General features: G+C 38.4%; 1 protein-coding gene across 3 annotated transcripts in view; it reads right to left on the bottom strand.

Moving 5' to 3' along the window:
- Positions 1 to 1,082, bottom strand: part of LOC148015220 (uncharacterized) — a 55,731-nt gene extending 54,649 nt beyond the window's left edge. For all 3 annotated transcript variants that reach the window (XM_087665898.1, XM_087665899.1, XM_087665901.1), the window contains exon 1: positions 429 to 1,082. In XM_087665898.1, the coding sequence (XP_087522024.1) occupies positions 429 to 756 (328 nt within the window). In that variant the 5' untranslated portion in view covers positions 757 to 1,082. The remainder of the gene's footprint in view (positions 1 to 428) is intronic.
- Between the last annotated feature and the right edge of the window lie 21,841 nt (positions 1,083 to 22,923).

Genomic DNA, 22,923 nt, shown 5'->3' with positions numbered 1-22,923 from the left:
TCACGAGTACTGTGCTTACACCATAATAATTTTCCCAACTTACAGTGACTTGATGCCATGCCATTCACACAGAAATATCAAGCTATGGAGTTTTCCTGGGTATGGATTGGCAGAAGCTTGTGCCACAAAATGTAATCATAAAAAGAAACTATAATTGTCAAGGACTTAACAGTTCCAATGACTAATGCATAGTTTGCTGCACCCTCTAATTATGCGTGTAAAACAGCTAATATGAATGATCTCTCTATTCTGTGCTAATGCAACATCAAAAGCTGCATATACACCCAGGTACTGGTTCCTCTCAACATTTCATTCCCAAAACCGAAAACAAGGATGCTGCAAGATGAAGTGCAAAGCTAAGTACATGCAACCACATTCGGGCACAAGTGGTGACAATGACACGGTTGCTGTGCCTGTGAGCTGCTCACCTCGATGGTTGCGTACAAGCGAGAAAAGGTAGTCTCCTCCTATGATGGTGATACTGACGACAGACAGGACAAGCAGTACAAGGCAACCGATGCCACCACAGCGGGACCTGCTAGAGCGGGGGGGCAAGCGGCGAGCACGAGGGCCTTTGGCAGCAGCTGTGACTCTGCTGGGACCTTCTGAAGACTGGTGTCTCCAGGTCGTGCCGTTGGGGTGCCTGGCAATGTGATGGTGGTGCTCTTGGGATGCTGATGCTGACGATGATACTGCTGCATAGGGTCCAATGCCCACCTGCCATGACCCACTACTTCCCTGCTCGTGCGAGGCCATCTGCGAGCATGTTCTTCCTGCGTCTCTTTCTGTTTCTCTGTCTGCCAATATAGACAAGCTCTGAAAGACACCCTGATGCAAGGTGACGGGCAGATCTGTGGGTGGAGAGGACGCACAATCGGGTCAAAAAACGGTGATGGGTACGAGGAGGTGCAGCTGCTGACAGATGAGCCTGCCGTGCCTGCGTCTCTCTTCAATTCATGGGGATCCTTTCAAACCACTGTTGTGTTTAGAGCACCTCTCTCGAGAGTCGGAACTTTGTGTGCTAAAAGACCTACAGAATGACAAAATTTTGCAAGCTGTCAACGTTTGCTGTCTTAGAACTGATAATGTGAAGTGTATACTTGTTCAATTACCCACACAAAGTTTGCATCGAGTCACCGCACCGCCATGGTAACTCATTAGGTTGCCATTAAAGTTGTATTGGGTTCCAATTATATTTAGAGCCGAGTCACATGCAGTTTCAACTGGCTGAGATAAGCCGACTAAGCCAAAGTTAGGTGTGCATGGCTATGGCACTTAACTAAAAGAGGAACTTGGTGTGGTTCCTGATGTATCTCTAAAATTGGTGATACTTCGTGTACTTGATCTAGTTGATATGATGTGACTCCACATGATATGTCACAATCTTTTATCTTATAGAGAGAGATGAGTTTCTCTCTCCTCTTTTTCATGTTCAACTCTTTCTCTCTGGTCTACCAAAGTAGGGTTCACCTCTTCTTGTACTCGTTCGAGGAGGTGCTACTTCAGAGTAGCTGAGTCCCTCCTCTAGTCTAATTACCTCATGGGGAGGGGCTCTTATTAACTTTATAGCTAATAGAGGAACTAAGATATTTCTTAATGAGAAAAAAACGAAGGAAGAACTCTGGAGTCTTGGCAAGAGACCTACACTTCAAGCGCAAAGCTAATCGTGATCAGTTACAAGCCCTACATACAAGGCAAGAGAGCAAGAGAGGGGCAAAGTGCCAATGTTGACTCCGTCGAGAGAAGTTGGAGATGCCAAATGACAAATGGGATATGAAGGTAGAGAGTTATGTGTCTCACATGAAGGAAAAAGGTTCCAACCTATATGTGGTTACTAAAGCCTTGTTGGAGGACATGTAAAAGCTCAATCCCTTTATGAGGAAAGCACTAAAAGGGACTAACAAATGGGTCCACAAAGCCTATAGGAATCCATTTATGAAGGTATTATAATTTCTCTACTGCTAGGCTACTTTTTTCCTCATGGACCACATCGCCAATGACGAAGAAGTCAACTAATGGTTATGGGTACTTTCCAAGCTCACACTATTCCCTGGTATAGTATTGACTTGTCAATAAAGGTTTCTATCAAGTCCTTCTTGGCTCCTAGTAGGAGTGGAACTAGGTCCTATCGTGCTTGGTTGGTTTCAAGGGAAACCTTATCTATTGTTTTTCGTGGACTGTAGCCGTTTTAGCAAAAGATGTTTTGCTCACAAAGTGCCTAATAGGGGTCTCTTTCCTCGATCTTCATGCTACCTTTAAGGCAAACATCATGATCATTATGACCTCTCTTCTGGTAGGGTATTATACATCCCTTCCTTATCATCAAATTTGAAGGGTGAATGCAAGGCTTGCATTTTGCAAATTCAAAGAATAGAGCCACCACAACGGTGCCAAAGATAAAGGATAGCCAGGGGTTCGACCTTGTCTATGAAGTCAAGTTCTAACCTTTCTAGATGCATCCTATCTGTGTATCACTGGACTGATCATTTTGCAAGGTCTTGCCCGAGCAAAAATAAGGATGCTATTGTAGAGGCTAAGGATAAGAAGGAAGCTGTTAATTCCAAAGAGGATTCTATAGTGATTGTTAAACAAACTGTATGCTAAGGATAACTTGAATCCTCAAAGTAACAGCTTAAGGGAAAGCAAAAAGTTGCTTCCACTAAAGATGGAGGTAAGCACCTAACCAATGATGGCAAAGAGAAAGCAAAGAACCAAGATATAGAGAACAATAATCCAAAGGGAGCTAGTGGTACCTCAACTAAAAATAGAAATGAAGGTTACAAAGAGGGAGAAAACACTAAGACTTTGCTGAAGAAACTTGTTCAAAGGGCTCAAGATTTCACTAACATATATACGTGGCTAAGAAACCTTGATCCTAATACCTGATTGTCATTACTACATGGAGAGATCTACAAGGAAATTTACAACGCTTAGCTAGAACATTCATGGAATGTGCTTAGATAACAGGGAAAAAGCATTCATCACGCTTCCTAAGAGATGCAATTTGAAATTGTTTGCTTGTGCAGAAACAAAAATTGGAGTTGAACAGATGGTGGAATTGCAGGGGATAGGATTTGTAATCTTCAATAATCTAGCATGACAAGGGAAAGGAGTACTCTGATTGGAACCAAGAGCAGACTTTCTCCTAGTGTGACCTACAACAATAAGTCTAGTGATATAATTGTCATTAGGGTTCTTTTTTACAATGAAGAAAGAGGGTTTTTTTAGTCTATGCACCTAATTGCTCAAGAAATCGATTGAATGTTGGGACTAGATCAAGAGTAAGAATGAGGGAAAACAAACCTTTATCTTCAAAGATTGGAAAGTAATAGAGGATCTGTAAGGGATGCATGTTGGAGACCAAAAGGTATTGCTAGCACAATCACAAAAGCTAAGTGCACGAATGGTGGATGTAACCCAACTATCAAAAAGGTATACCAAGGTGATTACATGGTGAAATAATCGTAAAGATGACATGTAGAGAGGACCTCAAGTAGATTGAATGTATGCATGTGGTAACAACAACTGGGTCTCCTCCAAGGTATCAATTTTACTCTCCGCAGTTTCATAGGTGTAAGCCTAGTTATGAGATAGAGTATTCTCGTATATAAAGAAAGATTTTGTTTTTGTGCCTCTACCCAATTATTAGAAATGATGGGGTCTAATAATTGAAAAAAGGTAGACAACCCTATCCTCGAAAAAGAAATTATCAAATATTTCAGTTTCCCAAGGAATCATTATAGGACTTATATCAAAGGCTAAAGAAAATATGGTCAACCATATTTTGCATATACTGCCAATCTAGCATACTAATTGGAAACAAATCTGTAGGTGATAGCTAGTTTCGTTATTTTATTGATGTAGCAATTCTTTGGCAGACGTAAGCCAGATCTTTTGTACTTCTTCACCTAATTGCTTTTACTCTTTGATAGTCTCAAGTATATGTGGTTCGATTCTTTCGGGGAGCTCTTTCTCATACTAAGCAATCTATGTCAAAGGGATCTAGTCCAAAAACCCATTGACCGCCGCAAAGATGACCACGATTTGTCATTCGATAGAAATCGGGGAATATTATGGTTTGTTAGATCCACATTAAAGACCCCCTCCTTTGATATCTCCTGCTTGAAAGAGAAGAAATGCATATCTACAATGACCCTAATTTGGAAGGAAACGTCTAATGTAAACATTGACCTGGTAAGCAATGGGTCCATATGCATTGAGGTTGTTACCAAGGCTACTAAAAAATATGGAAGAAATAAAGCTAAAATGGGGAGAAGGTCACATGCTTTAGTTGTGATGTTTAGAGATGATATTCTTAATACTCTTCTTTACAATCTTGGGCATGATATTCTTAGTGCTCTTCTTTGCAATTGTAGGGATGTTTATTTCATTTATTGTGCATGACGTTTAAAGTTTCATTAAGAGTTGGGAGATTGATAGAGTCGCTACATAGATTCAATTAAGGGAATGGAATATGATCTATGAGGAGGTACCCAACAAAAAAGCCTTTCAGCTTCTCAAAACAAAAAGGAAAGGACACCATAATTGCCATTGAATATTATCAAGGCAAGATTGTTCAAGATGAACAAGGCATCATTATAGTGTTTCAAAAACACATTTCATCAATCATTAACTGCTCCCCTAATCCTTATGAAGGATATCTAAATAGAACCTAATAGTTTTTGGCCCTCACTAAGGCATTTGTTTCTATTAATATATCTCTCCTCCTTAAGAGGCCATTTTCCAAGGAAGAGTTAGCTCTCTCTCTCTCTCTCTCTCTCTCTCTCTCTCTCTCTCTCTCTCTCTCTCTCTCTCTCTCTCTCTCTCTCTCTCTCTCTCTCATGAGAAAGGGAAGGTTTCCCAACACCGGTGGGATACTTGCATATTTTTACATAACAATTTGGGGTTGCTACATAGAAGGCATGTTCATGTTTCTTAATTCTATTAGAGCTTCAAGCCGTGAGTGTATGCGAGAAGCGAGCTTTTGGAGTGAGCTTTTTTTGGCAACCTCAAGTTTTATTCCACATAGTCCACTTGGTCCTCTTTTTCTCTTGGGCATATATCAAGCACCAATGCTGCTCCTCCATTGCTGCCGCTGCCACCACCACCACATCTTACTCTCCCCCTCCTCATTAGAGCCACAACCAATTCTCCTCTCTCTCTCTCTCTCTCTCTCTCTCTCTCTCTCTCTCTCTCTCTCTCTCTCTCTCCTCATATGTTGGGGACCAACCAACTGACGTCTCAATCCCCCCTTAAATAACATTACCACCACTAGCACCACCACTACACCACCACATCTTACTCTCCTCCTTCTCATTAGAACCACAATTGATTCTCTCTCTCTCTCTCTCTCTCTCTCTCTCTCTCTCTCTCTCTCTCTCTCTCTAACAACACATTAGTAGTTCTCTCTCCTTCATTGCTTTACATCACTACATTAAGCTTGTGTGATTATTTTCTATAATATTATCACAATGTTGGTGGTTGAATTACACATACACAAGCGATATCACACTCCGTATACATTCATATCTCCCCTTTCTCAATTATTTGTATTATATGTTATAATTACATCATAATGCATTAGTACTTCTATGGTGCACACATAAGCAAAACCAAATACACCTACACATTCCTCTCTCTCTCTCTCTCTCTCTCTCTCTCTCTCTCTCTCTCTCTCTCTCTCTCTCTCTCTCTCTCTCTCATATGTTAGGGATCAACCCTCGATATGCCACTCCCCTTAAAAACATAGATATATATATATATATATATATATACATATACATTCACCTCCCCCCTCTCTTCTTTGCACATATTTTATAATTACATCTTAATGTGTTAGTACTTTAGTTATGCACACATGAGCAAACTATAGACATATCCACTTATACTTGTACATTGCTCTCTCTCTTCCTCATTTGATTAGGCTTACATATAGATTGAAGTTATGCATTCATTTACAATAGACCTTTGCAAGCAATTGCTTCATAATCTATGTAAAATATAGCTCTGTATTACTTCATTACTTATAGTTGTTATTCATTTCAAGAATTTTTCATTTTAAACTCCAAACTTCAACAATAAAATATTTTAATATACTGATATATTTCACATTATACTGCATGAACTTACTACAAAAACTATTAAAAAATTCTAAATCCACAAATGTGTTGGGGTAAAAGGCCTTTGGCCTACCCGTGTACACTGTGACCGCCCATTCTTTATTCATATATAATATGATAGTGCAATAAGGCTGTGAGCTCAGTTGGACAGCACCTACATTGTGTGTGCTCTTCTCTCCCGCATCTTCCTCTTCTCCTTCTCCACTACCATTGCATCCCCTTTAACTAGTATCAAAGCTTTGGATTAGAGCTTGATTGTGGAGCTTGGCCCGGCATTACTTCAGCCCGGATTGAAGACTTAGAGCTTGGAGCTTCAATGCCAGCCATGGCTTCTTCCCCCCAATGTAAGATTTCATCTCCCACCTCTCCCCGGACCTCATAGGCTCTTTGCAAGTGTTCCTTGGCTTCATTGGGCACCTTGTATGCCCCCATTTCCCCCCTTATCCTCAGCATAACCAGCATATCCCATAGTAGCAACTCACGTTTTTTGTGCCTGTTTCAAAATCTAGCTTAAAAATCCCATTTTTTCTTATATCTCGAGCATCCGGAACCCTATTTAGGCAAGGTAAGAGTTTAACTTGGGGTTTTGGCATGCTGCGGATGCAATAGCGATGTTAGATCTACTAAATTCTGATTATAGAATTTTTTGCAACAGATCTGAGTTGATTTACAGCAAGAAAATGCCATGCTCTTAGCTTATGTGATGCTTCCGAGGCTTGATATTTGATACCTAAATGCTTTGGGGAGTTTGCCCAATGTTTGAGATGCTTTGAGACTTGGTTTGAGTTTCCATAGCTTGATTTATGTAGGGATTTACTGCTATACATTGTTTGGGCAGCAAGGTTTTATCAGGGATGGCTTATGCATAATGCTCTTTGTTGACATTGGAGTGCCCTATTAGATGTATTGATGCTTGGTCATCATGGTTTATGCCCAAATATGCTATTTGATAGCTATTGAACCCTGATTTGGATGCAGACACTTCGTTGTTGGTTGGGATTTATGCTACCTTGGTTGACATGTTATTTTACCTCCAGTTTGGTTATGCCTATGGTCTACGGGTGCTCGTGACTACTCGGGATGTATTTAGATGATGCCACTTTGATGTTTATGCTCCTGGATTCTTCTTAAGCAAAGAGTATAGCTCAATTCTTGGTTCACTGTCATTCTCTTTGTAGCTGGCATTTCACTTGACAGGGTTTATGCCCCGTGCTACCCATTATGGGACTGATGTTTGATGTGGATGCTTTTGGGTTTGGCTATAGTATGGCAGATGTTTGGGCTTGAATCGACTTACATTTGAGAAATTTGTGGAATAGTTTGCATTTGGTTGGCTTATCACTTATGCAGCTTGGATGCTATTTGGCCCTTAACGCCCCAATTATGGATCTTGGATTTACTTAGATGCAGATACATGTTTGAGCAGTGCTTGCTCCATTGTCTTGGCAGTTGGTTATTGAGATTTCATTGCTCATTGATGGTTGGTTCTTTGCAGGTTACTCCTTGATCAGTGGACTTATTGATAGTGCTTGGGTTTAGCAGTTATGGCTTTGTTGCTTCTGTGTTGCCTAGCTTCTATGCCAGTTGGGTTGCTTTTGCCCATACATGTTAGAGAGTAGTTGCTTTTGATGCTTACCCACCTATGCGCTTTGTCTATTATCATGTACTTTACAGAGCCACGTTGTAGTATAAATACTTGGGCTTCTCTTGGAGCTTGATCTTTGCAGGATCTTATGCCACTTACCGGTCTTGCATTGACTTGGATGCCACTATGTGGTCTAATGTACTGCAGAGTCATGTTTGCCATTATGGTTATGGGCTAAATACCATATGCTCTTTTGACAGATGTCTTGGCCTTTACACTATTGTGGTTGGTTATGTCATGCACTTAGCTACGAGTCTTTTTCATGTGGGAGCTTCTACATTCCTAATTGATGCTTCTGTGCTCCCCTTTCTAGTGAGGATGGAAGAGTACTTGCAGCAGCATGCTTCCACCACTTGTGCTTCTACTGACAGTTGTCTTGATGAGAAAGTTCCCTATGTTGGGACAGCCCTCGACTCCTTGAGCTCCGTGGATGATACAGATAGCCCTATTCATGATAACTTGGATTCCTTGTCGTCTTTACAGATTCTTCTTCTACAAATGTATGCTTCCATTGTGGGAAGCTTGGGCATGCTAAAAGAAAATGTTTCAGATGGATTAGAGAGTAGTAGAGACAGAGACTGACTCGACATGAGCAGAGAGTCAGAGATACAGGAGATGCAATGGGTGTTACCATTGTTACTGGTGGTGAGGTACATGTTGTTACCCATGATGATGCAGTTGAGCATGTACTCTTGTCATCTAGTTTCCCTACAACTTTCTTGCTCAGTGATACGGCCTACGCCTCAAATTGGGTATTGGATTCTATGGCATCTTGTCATGTTACTCCACATAGAGCATGGTTCTCTACTTACAGGTAGTTTGATGGATGCATTTCTTTGGGCCTTGAGCAGACTTATGCTATTCTTGGTATAGGGGACACACACCTAGCTTTGCTTGATGGGACTTCTCTTATGCTTAGGGATGTTTTACATGTTCCCATGCTCAATAAGAGCTTGATTTTTGTTAGTCAGTTGCATGATGTAGGTTACTCTGTTTCTCTTCATGATAGGTCATGGAAGATCTGTCATGGTTGCTTGGTTTTGGCCAGAGGTTCTAGAGTTGGTTCTCATTACCTAGTGCATGTCTCTCATGTGGGGATTCTATGGTTGCAGTTATCCGGATACCACATGCATTGTTATGGCATTATCGCCCAGGCCATATGCACCACATAGAGATGGAGATCTTGTCTTATTCAAACTCATTGCTACCTCCTATATCACTTACAAATCTTGATGCTTGCCCTGATTGTACTCTTGGTCCTTGCAGGGCCCCCTTGGCTTATGGCGATCGTATGAGGCATGCTCCTCTAGATCTTGTCCATTGTGCAGTATATGGACCTATGCCTTCCCAGTGACTTGGTGGAGCATCATACTTTGTGACCTTTGTTGATTATGCTACCCACCGTTTTTGGGCTTTTTCCTTGGTGCAGATTGAGGATGCTACAGTTATGCTTGACAGGTTTATGGATTCTACTAGTAGTAGGCCTAGGTGCTTGCAGATGGATTACGAGAGTCATACTCTCTCTCCTAGCTTTCGAACCTCTTGTCAGCAGTATGGCATTGATTTCTTGTGCCCACAGTATTATGGGATTGCTCATGGCATGTGCCTGACCTTACAGGCAAAGGTTGCTTCTATGCTTACCACAGTTGGGTTGTCTTATGGCTTTTGGGCTAAGGTCCTTATGACGACAGTCTATTTGGTTAATAGGATGTCGTGCTTGACCTTGAATCGTATTACACCCCATGAGGCATGGAGTGGCATGCCACCCTCCTATGATTACTTAAGGATGTTTGGTTGCCAAGCATCTATACATATTCCACATGAGCCTATGTCACATAGATGTATCTTTCTTGGTTATGGCGATGATGATTTTAAGGCCTACAGATTATGGAATTTGGATGCCTAGCAGGTTATATGCAGCCGTCATGCTATCTTCTATGAGACGCAGACACCTCTCAAGCCTCTTGATGAGCATTCAGTACACTTTATGGATGATTTTACAGTAGCTATAGTGCCATTACAGAAAGCTATTCATGCTGAAAATGAGGCACTTATTGGCCTAGATGACATAGCTATACATAACAGTCAAGGTCAAGATACTGGCGGTCAGTTGCTAAACCCCTTGCAAGTTCATGATACCCGTTTTCTTGTAGTTTTGCAGGTTGGACAACTCTTCCGCTTCGCTAAGGCCACATGTAGTCTTGAGATCCTGTTGTACGAGTGTCCGGGATGTTGGCTCTCTTTCAGTGATTGACTCTAGAGAGTTTGCTACTGTATGCGCCACACTGATGCTATGCGTGACTCTGATGCTTTACAACCATGCACTGATGAGTTGTGCTTGCTTCATGAGAAGCATTCTTGGATTGCTCCATTGTATGGAGATGCGGGATCGCTTATCTCCTAGATGTCATGGACTTGGGGATGCTTGACTCTTCTTCTATAGAAGATCTCGACACTTCTTGCATAGCTCACTTTTCAATTGGGCATTGGGTGAGATGTCATGATTCCTCACCTTGTCTTTTTTTTCTTTTCTTTGTTTTCACTCCCCAGCCACATTGGCCTTTTAGTGGGAGGTTGTTGGGGTAAAAGGCCTCTGGGCTTTCTCATGTACACTATGACCGCCCATTCTTTATTCATATGTAATATGATAGTGCAATAAGGCTGTCAGTTTAGTTGGACATCATCTACATTGTGTGTGCTTTTCCCTCCCTCATTCTCCTCTTCTCCTTCTCCACTGCCATTGCATCCCCTTCAAAATGCATTTGCAAGTTAGTAAACTACTATATGCAAACCAAATGAATATATTTATTACAAACATTAAATATTAATCCAGTTCCATTGCAGGAGGGTAAAACAGATGTTCTCTAACAAACTCCTAAACTCCCCTATGAAGACTTACTAGCTCACTCAAACATGGAAGCATGTATTTCAAGAGGATGGTATTCAAGGGATTTTCCTCAATCAAATAGGGAAGCATCTATTTGAAGAGGGTGGTATCCATGGGATTTCTTGAAATGTAAATGGATATGTAAAGGAGCTAGGTGGGTTACATTGCATCTTCTTTATGCTATCATCCCCAAATAGTATCATTGTAGGACTAAAGTGTGGCCAATCAATATTATCAAAACATTTTAGAAATTGTGGCTTCACCCTGACTCCTTATCGAAGAACGAGTTACGAGAACAGATGCACTGCAAGTATCACTTTCCTACAATCATCCATATTCTCTTTTGAAGAATACATAAAAGTGTGACATATTTTAAAGAATACATGTGGAATTACTTACCAAGAATCTGGATCCTTATGTCTCTTGCACCTTTTTTCCTTCGAGTATTTTTTGTATAATGCCTTCTCATTGGAGGAAAATTCACCTTTGCGTAGTCAAGGAAGATATGACATCTCTGATACACCTCCTTGTTCCACTGTTGCTCAATCTAGTGATCCTTATATATGAGCTACTCCTCCTTCAAGTGCACCTAATCCTTGTATTTCCTTGGCAAAGTTTGCAACATCCCCTTCTCCAATTGCCCATACATGAATCTACCTTTCATAGTTGTATTACGTATAGAGAACACATCGACAAGACACCATTGTAAATATACTTCTATAGAAGGATACCAAGTTATGCTTGTAGAGAAGTCTCCATGTTACTAACTTGTATGACTTCTGAGACTCAATATCATCATTTGGTTTTAAATTCTCTTTATCTCCTATATAAACTAGAAGAACAAATCTTTGTCCACTAGAATGTTGTAGTAGTTTCCTCATTGAGAAAGAGAGAGAGACAGAGACAGAGAGAGAGATTATGTGGCTTCATCATCATCTCTCTAAAGAGGCCTAAATTTTTTTTGCTGAATAGGGGTTCTTAGCAACCTTTTCTCAAGAGAGAGAGAGAGAGAGAGAGAGAGAGAGAGAGAGAGAGAGAGAGAGAGAGAGAGAGAGAGAGCTTTGAATCACAACTCCCCTACATCATCTCTCTAAGGGGACATGAAATTTTTGTCGCTAGACAAGGGTTGTTGGCAACCCCTTCTCGGTGAAAAAAAATCAAAAGTTGCCTTCATCTCTCTAAGGGAACTTATGAATTTTTTTTTGGCTAGGAAGGGTTGTTGATAGTTCCATGTTTAGTGAAAAAAAAAAGAGAGGACGTGAAAAAAAAATTCGCCAAAAAGGAGTTGCCGATAACCCCCTATTTGACGGAAAAAAATTTCACAAGTCCTCTCAAAGAAATGATGGAGGAGACTTGTGAAAAAAAATTTCATCTCAAAAAGGGGTTGCAAGCAATCCTCTTCTTGACAAGTTGCTAGCAATCCCCTTCTCGACAAAAAAAAAGTCAAAGCAAGTCACATAATCTCTCTCTCTCTCTCTCTCTCTCGTCTTTATCTCTCTCTCCCCTCTCTTTATATTTCTATTTAGTAATTAACTAAATATGATTAGTAATTCAATTATTAACTACGCAATAAATTAAGTAGTACATGTGTGAATGCACGTCTCTCTCTATGTGTATGTGTATGCATGTATATGTGTTTGTGTATGGCCCTTATATTCATTTCTTGTTATGTGTAACTCTTGCAACTCTCTCTTTCTCTCTCTCTCTCTCTCTCGTCATTAGGACTCAATAAAGTCGAGAGAGAAGAGTACACACACACACACACACACATTTTTATGAGAGAAAAGAGGAGAATAAAGTTTTAAAATAATATTTAATCAGAGAGAAGAGATAAAAAATAATTACTAGCTAGGAAGATCGAATTATGTGTATATTTATGATATGTTCTAATGTGAGACATAGTAAATTGGGACTTTTTGAATGAACTATATAGAAAAGTTTGGACCTTATGAACAAAAAACATAATCTCTTTTGGAATTTTTTTTTCTCCTAAATAGAAAACTAATGATTAACATAACATACAATGGCTATTGTCTTTTGCATTGTGTATATCAAATATTTTAAAAAGTTTTATACTATTGAAATTATAATCAAAATATGACTTTTTAGTCTAATTGTACTTGGGCTAAAAACTTTTAAATAGAGGAGTTTGATTTAAGTTGGAGAGAGAGAGAGAGAGAGAGAGAGAGAGAGAGAGAGAGAGAGAGAGAGAGAGTGTGTGTGTGTGTGTGTGTATTTTGATAAAGGTCCAAAGTTATTAATGTAAGAGAAGCCCAAAGGTAGTATTATATTATCATAGAAGAGAGTTGCTATAATTGTTTAAAGCCACACACAGTGTGTGTGTGTATTGATAAAGATCCAAAGTTATTAATAGAGAGAGTATGTATATGTGTGTGTGTTTTGATAAAGATCCAAAGTTATTAATAGAGAGAGTATGTGTATGTGTGTGTTTTAAAAGATCCAAAGCCATTAATATAGGAGAAGTTCAAAGGTAGTACTGTGGTGTTATAGGAGAGAGTTGCTAGAATATTTTAAAGTCACATGGGGGAGAGAGAGAGAGATTGTGTGTGTGTGTGTGTTTTGATAAAAATTCAAAGCTATTAATATGTAAAAAAAGTCCAAAGATAATGTTGTAGTATTGAGAGAGAGAGAGAGAGAGAGAGATTGTGTGTGTGTGTGTGTGTTTTGATAAAAATTCAAAGCTATTAATATGTAAGAAAAGTCCAAAGATAATGTTGTAGTATTGAGAGAGAGAGAGAGAGAGAGAGAGAGAGAGAGAGAGAGAGAGAGAGAGAGAGAGAGCGTGTGTGTGTGTGTGTGTGTGTGTGTGTGTATGTAGGTGTGTAAAGATCCAAGGCTATTAATGTAGGAGAGGGTCTAAGATAGTATTATAGGAGAGAGTGCTAGAAAATTTTGAAGCCAAAAAAGGGGGCACCCCCTTCTTTGGCTTCAAAATTTTCTAGCACTCTCTCCTATAATACTACAATACTACTTTTGGGCCTCTCCAAACTACTTTTCACATTTCTTTCTCTTCTCTCTTATCAATGATTTTTAAAAAGACACATCTTTCTTGTCTCTCATCAATAATTACTTTTATCTTCTCTCTCTCATCCAAAAGTTATTTTTATCTCTCTCTCCTCCCTCTCTTCTCTATTGAGTCCTAAAATTCTTCCCATTGAAATTCCTCACATTCAAAGTATTTAGAATATATTTTTTATTTTAAAGACTAGGCAAACCATTGATGAATTACTTAGTTAAGGTGGATTAGAGTTTATACGAGCAATAATATTTAAAGCTATGTATTTAGTTTTGTAATATACACTAGACAAACCTACCTTGGTTGTTCTCTCTATGTGTATGTGTGTATGCATGCATGCACGCGTGTGTATGTGTCTCATTAAGAACTTGTTTCTATCTCTCTCTCTCTTATTCAAAAACTATTGTCACTAAAAATCTATCTTTCTCTCCCTCTCTCTCATTAACATATATACATATGTATGTGTCCATATATTTATGTGTATATTAGAAGTCTTAACAAGTGCACACACATATGATTAGTTCAAAGAAGTATAACTATATTTTATAGCATATGAATATTAATATTTTGATAACATGATACCAACTTAGCAAAGACATGCACAATGAGAGACCAAGATAATGGTTCTCTCTCTCTCTCTCTCTCTCTCTCTCTCTCTCTCTCTCTCTCTCTCTCTCTCTCTCTCTCATTAAGCATATTGATTGAGCATCAATTTATACTTGTTTTCACCAATCAATATCCCTTCTTGCCACCACAATAAATAGTCAAAAAATGTGCAACTTTTAATAACGAGTTTTTATTTTTTAACCAACATTTAATAAGGTTGCTAGAGCCATGTATAAAGAAAAATGTTTAGTGAGCATTTGGAATGGATGCAAATGTAGAGATGTTTATACATCAGCCTATGCTTACCGAAGAGAACTTACATCTTATATTTGGAAAGAGAATAACTTTTCCAATGTCACCTATAGTGTGACCAACAAAGCAAAGACTTTGCTAATTCTTAAAGTAAATGCATTTTATTTTGTTGAGAAAATACAAACATATCTCGCTTTGGTTAGCTATGATTAAATTCATGATAATCTTTCATTGTCTTTATCTGTCAATTTGTGAAACAATAGTACACTTGCCAGAGGTCAACGTAATATGAATCTAGATCCGGATTGCTTGCAAAAATTGTTTTGTATTGTAAATATGAGAGAGAGAGAGAGAGAGAGAGAGAGAGAGAGAGAGAGAGAGAGAGAGAGAGAGAGAGAGAGAGAGAGAGAGAGAGAGAGAGAGAGAGAGAGAGAGAGAGAGAGAGAGCTATATATCGGTAAATAGAGAATTGTTCGTTGGAACACATATCACAATCCAATAATGTAATATGTAATATAAGTTATATTGATTCGGAGTGCTTACACAAATGTTTTTATATTGCAAACATGATATATATATATATATATAACTACTTATTGAAACACCTTTCATAATATAATATAATACAGATTCTATCAATCCAGAGTACTAGCACAAATTATTTTTGGATTGCAAGAGAGAGAGAGAGAGAGAGAGAGAGAGAGAGAGAGAGAGGGAGAGGGAGAGGGAGAGGAGAGAGAGAGGTAGTGGTGATGGTGAGGATAGGTGGCATAATGAGAGAGAGAGAGAGAGAGAGAGAGAGAGAGAGAGAGTGTGTGTGTGTGTGTGTGTGTGTGAGTGTGAGTGTGTGAGTGAAGGTGGTGGTGAAGGTAGTGATGGTGGTAGTAGTGGTAGAGCTAGCGATGGTGATGGTGGTGGTGACGATGGTGATGGCAGCGGTGACGATGGCGGCGGTGGTGGAAGTGGAAGTGGAGGTGCAGGATACATCTAAGGCTAGAATAAGTGAACTATGTGGAATGAGAATAGAGGGGTTTCCAAAAAAAAACTCACTCAAAAGCCCACTCAAAAAACTTGCTTCTTGCCCTTCCCCAAGGCGGCCTCCCACCTAGAGAGAATTAGGGTGTCATTGAGCTTGTGTCGTTGAATGAAGTCAAGAGTAGGCCTAATCACTAACTTCCCCTCGCTATGCTAAACCTTCCCTAGAAGCTTGTGGCAAAAGCTATGGTGCTTTGGATTAAGTTAGTTCTACCTAGGTTCTTACATAATAGGCAATATGGTTTCATCCATACCAGCAAATTTCATGATGCTATATTAAACATACTATTTGAAATGGATAAAGCTTTGAATTTTTTTGTTTTTGATTTTTTTTTTTGGGGGGGGGGGGGGGATTGCCTTATTGACATGGATCTTGACTTGATAAGGCATGCGATAGGATAACTTGGTGTTTTGTGCTTTAAGTATTAAAGTGGTGTTGTTTTGGCAAGGTTATTTGTGAAATGATATAGGCACTATTCTCAAATGCATATATTCTAATGAACATCAATGGATATTATATGCATGCTTTCAAGTTGAAGCAATCAATTCATCAAGGCTACCCCTTGTCCCCACTCTTGTTTGCCATGGTCAGTAGATCACACAGACTACAAAATCAAGTGTAGCCTAATCAAAGGACATTGTCTTCCATATGGCAAGGTATATACAAAATTTTGAACATTATCATGGTTGAGGAAGCTTCAACCTCTAAAATTTTAAAGTCATGTAAAGAAATTTATGATATATCAAGGTCTATGATAAGCAATGAAAAGATTGAGTTCTTGATTATGGATTGCTTGGATAAGGATGAAATAGTGAAGCAATGTAACTTCAAGGTCATGTTTTGGGTATTTTTGGAGCACCAATAAGATTGGATCCAATGCTTCATTTGGCTTTGCTAAAGAAATTGCAAGAGAAAATAAAGAAAATAAGCCATCTTAGATTGGGATGAGTTGGCAGATTTATTATTGTCAATTTGATGCTAACTCCTGCAATGATATTCAATGTCATTGTCTTTCCCTTCACATTGAATTGTTGGAAAAAATGGAAGCCCTCTTAAACTCTTACTGTTGGTCTTTTGATTGTAAGAAGGGTTGGTCTGCTATAGCATGGGAGGTTTTAACAACCGCTAAAAGTGAAGGTGGAATTGGATTGGAAGGATTGAAAGAGAAAGTTGGAAGACTTGGCTTTGGAATGCTTAAAATGTTGGAAGATGATCATCCTTTTCCTTATGAAGCATTGGATAAATCATGGATTAAGCAATTGTAGGAGCCTCCCATAAGTCACATGTTGGGACCTCTTACTTGGCAAGGGAGTTAGGGTGAAGACCAAATAATCACAAGTAGCTAATAGCATCTACAATGCTTGGAAATATGTCCTAGATAGCATTAAGTGGATGAGAGATGAAAATTAAAAAATTGACTCTTCACTCTCACAAGTAATATGACCATAAACTAAAGCATTTGAGGATGGATTTAGCTATGATGTTGTCAAGAGGTCCGATAGAGAGACAAACAATTGTAAGATAAAAAGACATTTGGAGTAGAGTTGACATGGAGTTCAAAAATCATGAGCAAATTAAGTAGCAAATGAAATTGACAAGATTGAAAAGAGCTTCCCCTCTCAAAAGAATGAAAACTGGCCAATGGCTAAAACTGAGAAGAATAACTCTCCCTTGGATGGTTGGCTATGCCCTTTGGAGTCTCGCTATGATAGCCAAACTTAGAGTAGATTTCCAACATAGAAATCCACTGTGGATTGACAAGGTCATGGAGTATTGGAGGAAAGAATACTCATGTTCTACCTCTAGAATAGAGAAAAAGAGACTAAAAAGATGTTGGAGATCCACTCATGCATTCAAACTAAGTTTAGTTCTATGGAGAATGATGGATAATAGATTACCTACTAGACTAAGACTCTTCCTACAATCATCTCTAATGTGTCTCTTTTGCATAAGAAAGCTAGAAACAATTAGACAGATTATGTAGGAATGTATAGCAATTAAAGGTTGTTGCTCTTTTGCCAAGAAACTCGTGAAGGATGTTAGGATGCACTAAGACATGGGCTAGAAACAGGCTATCTTTGAAGATAGGGGGAAAAACAAATGAAGAAACACAAAAGATTTGAGAAGTTTTGTGTGATGTGCTTTTTAGAGGCATTTGGCTATGCCGGCCCCAACTTCTTTTTGGTAGCCATGGGAAAATGCAATACATTAGTTCTTTTGTACTAGAAAAGTCTGAGTATGACTTATATATGGCTATTAGTTTCTTGGGTAAGAACACTAGGTCATTTAGACTAGTCTCGCGAAGAAGCTTGTAAGATGAAATCATCTTTGTATAGATGTTATACGTAATATAATACTTCATACCACCCTTATTTACAAAAAAGCTATTTCTCAATTGTAGGGTTCATAGATTGGGATGAAGTCCAATAAAAAATATTTCAAAAATTGATTAATTTTTTCTTAATTACATCAAGTTGAAGCAATGCTCTCTTAAGTCTTGAAATCATGTGTCTAAACATTCTCTTAAAATAATTCGGCCTTCATGAGGTCTCTTCTGCTAATCTTCAATCTCTTGACATGATACCTTAGTTGCTAAATAACTAGAAGACTCAAATTCCAAGGCTAAAGGAGACTTCCTAAGCTTACATAGATAAAATTCAAGAATGTTATGGGGGCTAAATGCTATTTTTCTAGTATTTGTCCTTTAACTTCAACCCTATTGAGAAATTACATGTGGCCAACATGTTAAAGCCTTGATAGTTGTAAGACTTAGAGGTCGTGGGCACAATGCTTAGAGAAAGTCTCACTTCTAAATCCATGTCTAGAAAGGAGATAATTGCTTTCTAAAGCCCTTTGAAATAATAACACTTTCAAAACAAATGACAAAGAGTTTTGTCTTTATACTTACATCTACTACATAATTGGTTTGTCAAGCCTCTTTTAGCCAAAAGCAATGTAGCTGATAAACTATCACTAGCCAATCTCCACGTAAAGAACTTAAAGCTTTGAGGAGAGACGAGCTTTCTAAACCTTCATTAATATGCCAAACCATTGAATGTCTCGTTGAGTTATAGGACCACAATTTAAATGTATAACTAATAGTCTTTGCTACAAGATTTGCAACAATTCCTTGTGCTTGTGTGAGCAAGAATGATGGATTTCAAAGGCCTCAATGACAAAGCTTATTGGAAACTAGCTTTACTACAAGCAAACAAACTAGCAAATGTGTCGTTGTTGAAAGGTGGAGTAGGAGGTGAGAGCACAAGTGGAAGCAAAAAGATGCAAGAGCTATGAAAGTTTAAGCAAGAAAGAGCAATATTGTATGTGGAAACTCTAACAATCAAAAGGTGTGACTTACCTTTTTATTCTATTGTCATAGAAAGGATAAAGAATAAAGTGATAGTGATGAGTAGGCATCAACTATGTTGTACATATTTTGCTAGCAATAGTAATTACAAGTAAATATAGGTGGCTAGGCACAAGTGGCCTTTAACACCAACAACCTCCCACTTAAAGACGAACGTATCAAAGTGTAGAGAAAACAAGAAAAAAGTGACAATGTATAATGTATACATAGAAGTACAATGATGAGAAATAGACATAATCTCGTACTATGTCCATCATCTTCTTAAGGAATGTATAATGTTCCATTGGGTGCCTTTTCGTGAGTAGATTTGTGGGATTCTCATTAGTCAAAGTCTTGAAAAACTCTATTGCTTGTCCTCAATCACTTCTCTGATGATGGACCTCAATGTGCTTTGTTTTCATATGAAAGATTGGATTATATGCTAATTGAATGGCACTCATAGAGTTCAAATACAATGTAGGAGTAATAGTCGTACCAAGGTTTGCAAACTAAATGTCCTAACCATAAGGCCTCCTTATAAACCTTAGTGGCTACAATGTACTCAACCTCAAATAGTAGACAAGGTTATGTGCACTCTAGACATCTAAGAAACAACACCTCCACCATAGGTGAAGATAGAGCTAGAGGTGGACTTCCTACAATCAGCATGTCCTGCACATAGTTAAAGTCTACGTAGCCAACAACTCGAGTATCTTGACCACCACAAAAAATGCATATATCTATAGTTTCCTTAAGGTGTCTCAAATCCCCTTCACAATGCCCCAATGTTGCCTATCAAGTATCACCGTATAATAAGCCACAACTCCCATTGTAAATGCTATATTAGGTCTATTGAGATAGCAAGCTAAACATGTGTGGACATTGATAATGCTTGGTTAGATGGATCTACATGTCTACACTTGGAGCTTTAGTTGGGCGTTCATTTGCATACTTTGGAGCTCTTGGATGCTTATTTGGGTGTCAAGATTTGACATTGATTATTACATGATGTAATGGATGTTATAGGTGATGCTTGATCGATCCCTTGCTCTGGATACTCCATTGATATACAGTCTTGGCTCCATGATGCCTCATATATTCACATGCTATCTCTGAGCTTGGTTGCTCGATTGACATTGATCTTTTTGCCAGTGGGAGCTTCATGCTATCTTTGGATATTGCAGAGCTTGTGGCTTATGCAGTTGAGCTTCTTAAGTAGATGAGATTGGGATCTCTCACATGTCTATACTCTTGATATATGCTTGTATACATTGGATGCTTTTGGGTTGATTTGATCCATCTTCTCTTTGAGCATACACCGGTCAGGTCCTATCTGTTAGTGGCTTGGCTTACTCTCCGAGTTCTTTATACTAGGGCATGTATCCTCCTAGTGGCATTGATTGCTCTTACACATTTGGGTGTTTGGATAATGGTTCTTCGCTACTACAGTGTTTGTTACATGTCTGCTTCATGCAGAGTCTGACCTGACATTTATACTTGACTTTGCATCACTGTTAGCTTATTGTTTACTCTCTTTTTCTCACTATTGTGATTTATTACAACAAGCTATTTTACGCGGATTGTGATGTATGTACTAAGCTTAAACATGTCATTTTGATGTACTTTTAGTACTATTTGGTGGACAGCTGGTCATTTTAGCAGTTTCTCTTATTTTCAACTTGTTTTGGCAGTGGTTTTGGCATGTTTACTACTAATTGCAACAGCCTATTTTCTACATAGTCTGCCTTTGTTTGACTCATTATGGCTAATCATCTCAAAGATACAACTTTGTTTAACATTGCCACGTTGGATGGCACTAACTATGGCTAGAGGAAGTCTCAAATAGGGCAGGTTTTGGTGCAAAAATTGCAGATTAAGCCACTAAGAAACAAAGGTATTAAACCTGAGAACATGGATGATGATGATTGGGGTGATTTAGATGCAGTATGCAAGTCCACTATCATTTTATCACTCTCTGAAAAGGTCCACAATAATGTTGTTGAAGATGAAGATCAGAGTGCATGGAATCTATGGGAAAAGATTCAGGAGCTTTATGCAAAGCAGAGGCCTACTTTGCAGATGTATAAGCTTAAACATTTTATAGATCTCTGGATGGAGGAGGGGACCCCAGTGTCTACTCACTTTAGCTAGTTTCATTCTATCATGAAGAATCTGCTTCAACAGGGTATTGAGTTTTAGGATAATCTACACCCTTTGTTTCTGCTTGGCACTTTACGTGAGTCTTGGAATGTATTTCGCATTGCGATTTGTACCAACAAGCTTGATGGGCTGAAATTGAAAGATGTAGAGAGTGCTCTTTTGACCAAAGAAATTAACAGGAAAAACAATGATGCTTCTTGCAGTTCACATGCTTTATCCGTTAGAGGTGGCAGAAGTGGCAAGAAAGATCATGATCGTCATGGGAAGGACTCTCAGAAGTCCTGGTCTAAGTCATGTGGACGCAATAAGTTCGGTGAACATGCTATTATTGTGGGAAAGTAGGACACATACAACCATAGTGCCATAAGATGCTTAGTGACAAGCACAAATAAAAGGAAAAAGAAAAAGTGCATGAGAAATCCAATGATCGTAGCATTATAGTTGCAAAGTCTAGCGTAAAGATTAAGGAGATAAATGTCATGCAATTTGAGGAGTTCAATGGTGACTACATCTTAGTAGTCTCTTCTTCATGTCATGCCTCTCAGTCGACCGAGGCTCAATCTATGCATGCACAGTGTTGGCTATTGGATTAGGTGTGTCTTTTCATGTGACCCTCTACTGTAAGTGGTTTCATACCTATTGAAGTGTATCTAATATTGTGCACTTAGGTGATGATCAGTCTATTGCTATTGTTGGCATTGGTGATGTCACTCTATAGTTTCCTTGTGGTAGCACTTTTGTTCTACATAATGTACATCATGTACCTGCATTGATGACTAAAAGCCTTATGTCTACTGGGTAGCTTGTCCCATTGTACTTTACTAAAGGCCTTTTCAAAATCCAATGAGGATCTTGTTTGAATCAAAGCTTTGGGGTAGCATTAACTTTAGCATTGATATTGATCAAGTTGCATGAGAACCTATTGCATGGTAAGTATATTTTTGGATGCTAGTACTAGCTTTAAGTCTCAAGGTTATCATCGTCGTGAAGAAATCATGAGCAATGGACATAAAGAGAAGCAATCCAATATGTAACACTAGTATACACTAATCACTGAGAGAATAGTTCAATTACCCATTCCTTCAAATTGCTTAGGCAAAAAAGAAAAAAGGAATCCACAACTATATCCAAGTGTGTACCATCCATTATTTACTTTTTTGTAAGTGAATTGAATGGAGGTTCTTGCACTCTAACTTTAAAGTGCATAGCTTGATAAAAGAAATCTATGAGAGGCACATTTGGAAAACCATATTGTATAATAATAATTGCAACTTATCCATAAGGGTAGATACAATATTGTATAGTAATATTATATAGTAATATTTCAACTTATCCATATATGTAGACATAAAATAGCCTAATTGGATTTAAATCTATTTTTTCCCATAATATAACTCATATCACATGCAAGAAAATAGCTTCCATGTTGTCCATTGCACCATTCTTTAAATTATGTAATCAAAGTTACAAGACATGTTTGTTATCCATTTATGACTTGCATTTATCATCTCCTAGCACATAATTTAAATAAACTAAACTTTTGTTATACTACAAAACCATAGTAAAATGAGAATAAATGTGATTATGTAGCTTACCTCCTTTAATGTAAAATGCTAAAGCTTAATCTTGCAATCTAGCTCAATCTACCCTCATGTTTAGTCATAGCATTTACACCATTTGCATTAGTTGAAGTTATTTAGACCCTTATTTGAATTAGTGTAAATTAAAATAAATCAAAATTTTCTTCTTTTCTAAAGTTGATTTGCAAAAGCATACTTTGATACTAGAATCCCTCCATTAGAGAGGGTTTTCAACATGATGTTTTACTCTAGATA

The sequence above is a fragment of the Lygodium microphyllum genome, chromosome 24 (genome assembly GCF_053477565.2).
Source record: "Lygodium microphyllum isolate KBCC chromosome 24, Lygodium_microphyllum_v1.1.10, whole genome shotgun sequence".
NCBI lineage: Eukaryota > Viridiplantae > Streptophyta > Polypodiopsida > Schizaeales > Lygodiaceae > Lygodium > Lygodium microphyllum.
This window is presented reverse-complemented; position numbering and strand designations above follow the sequence as displayed.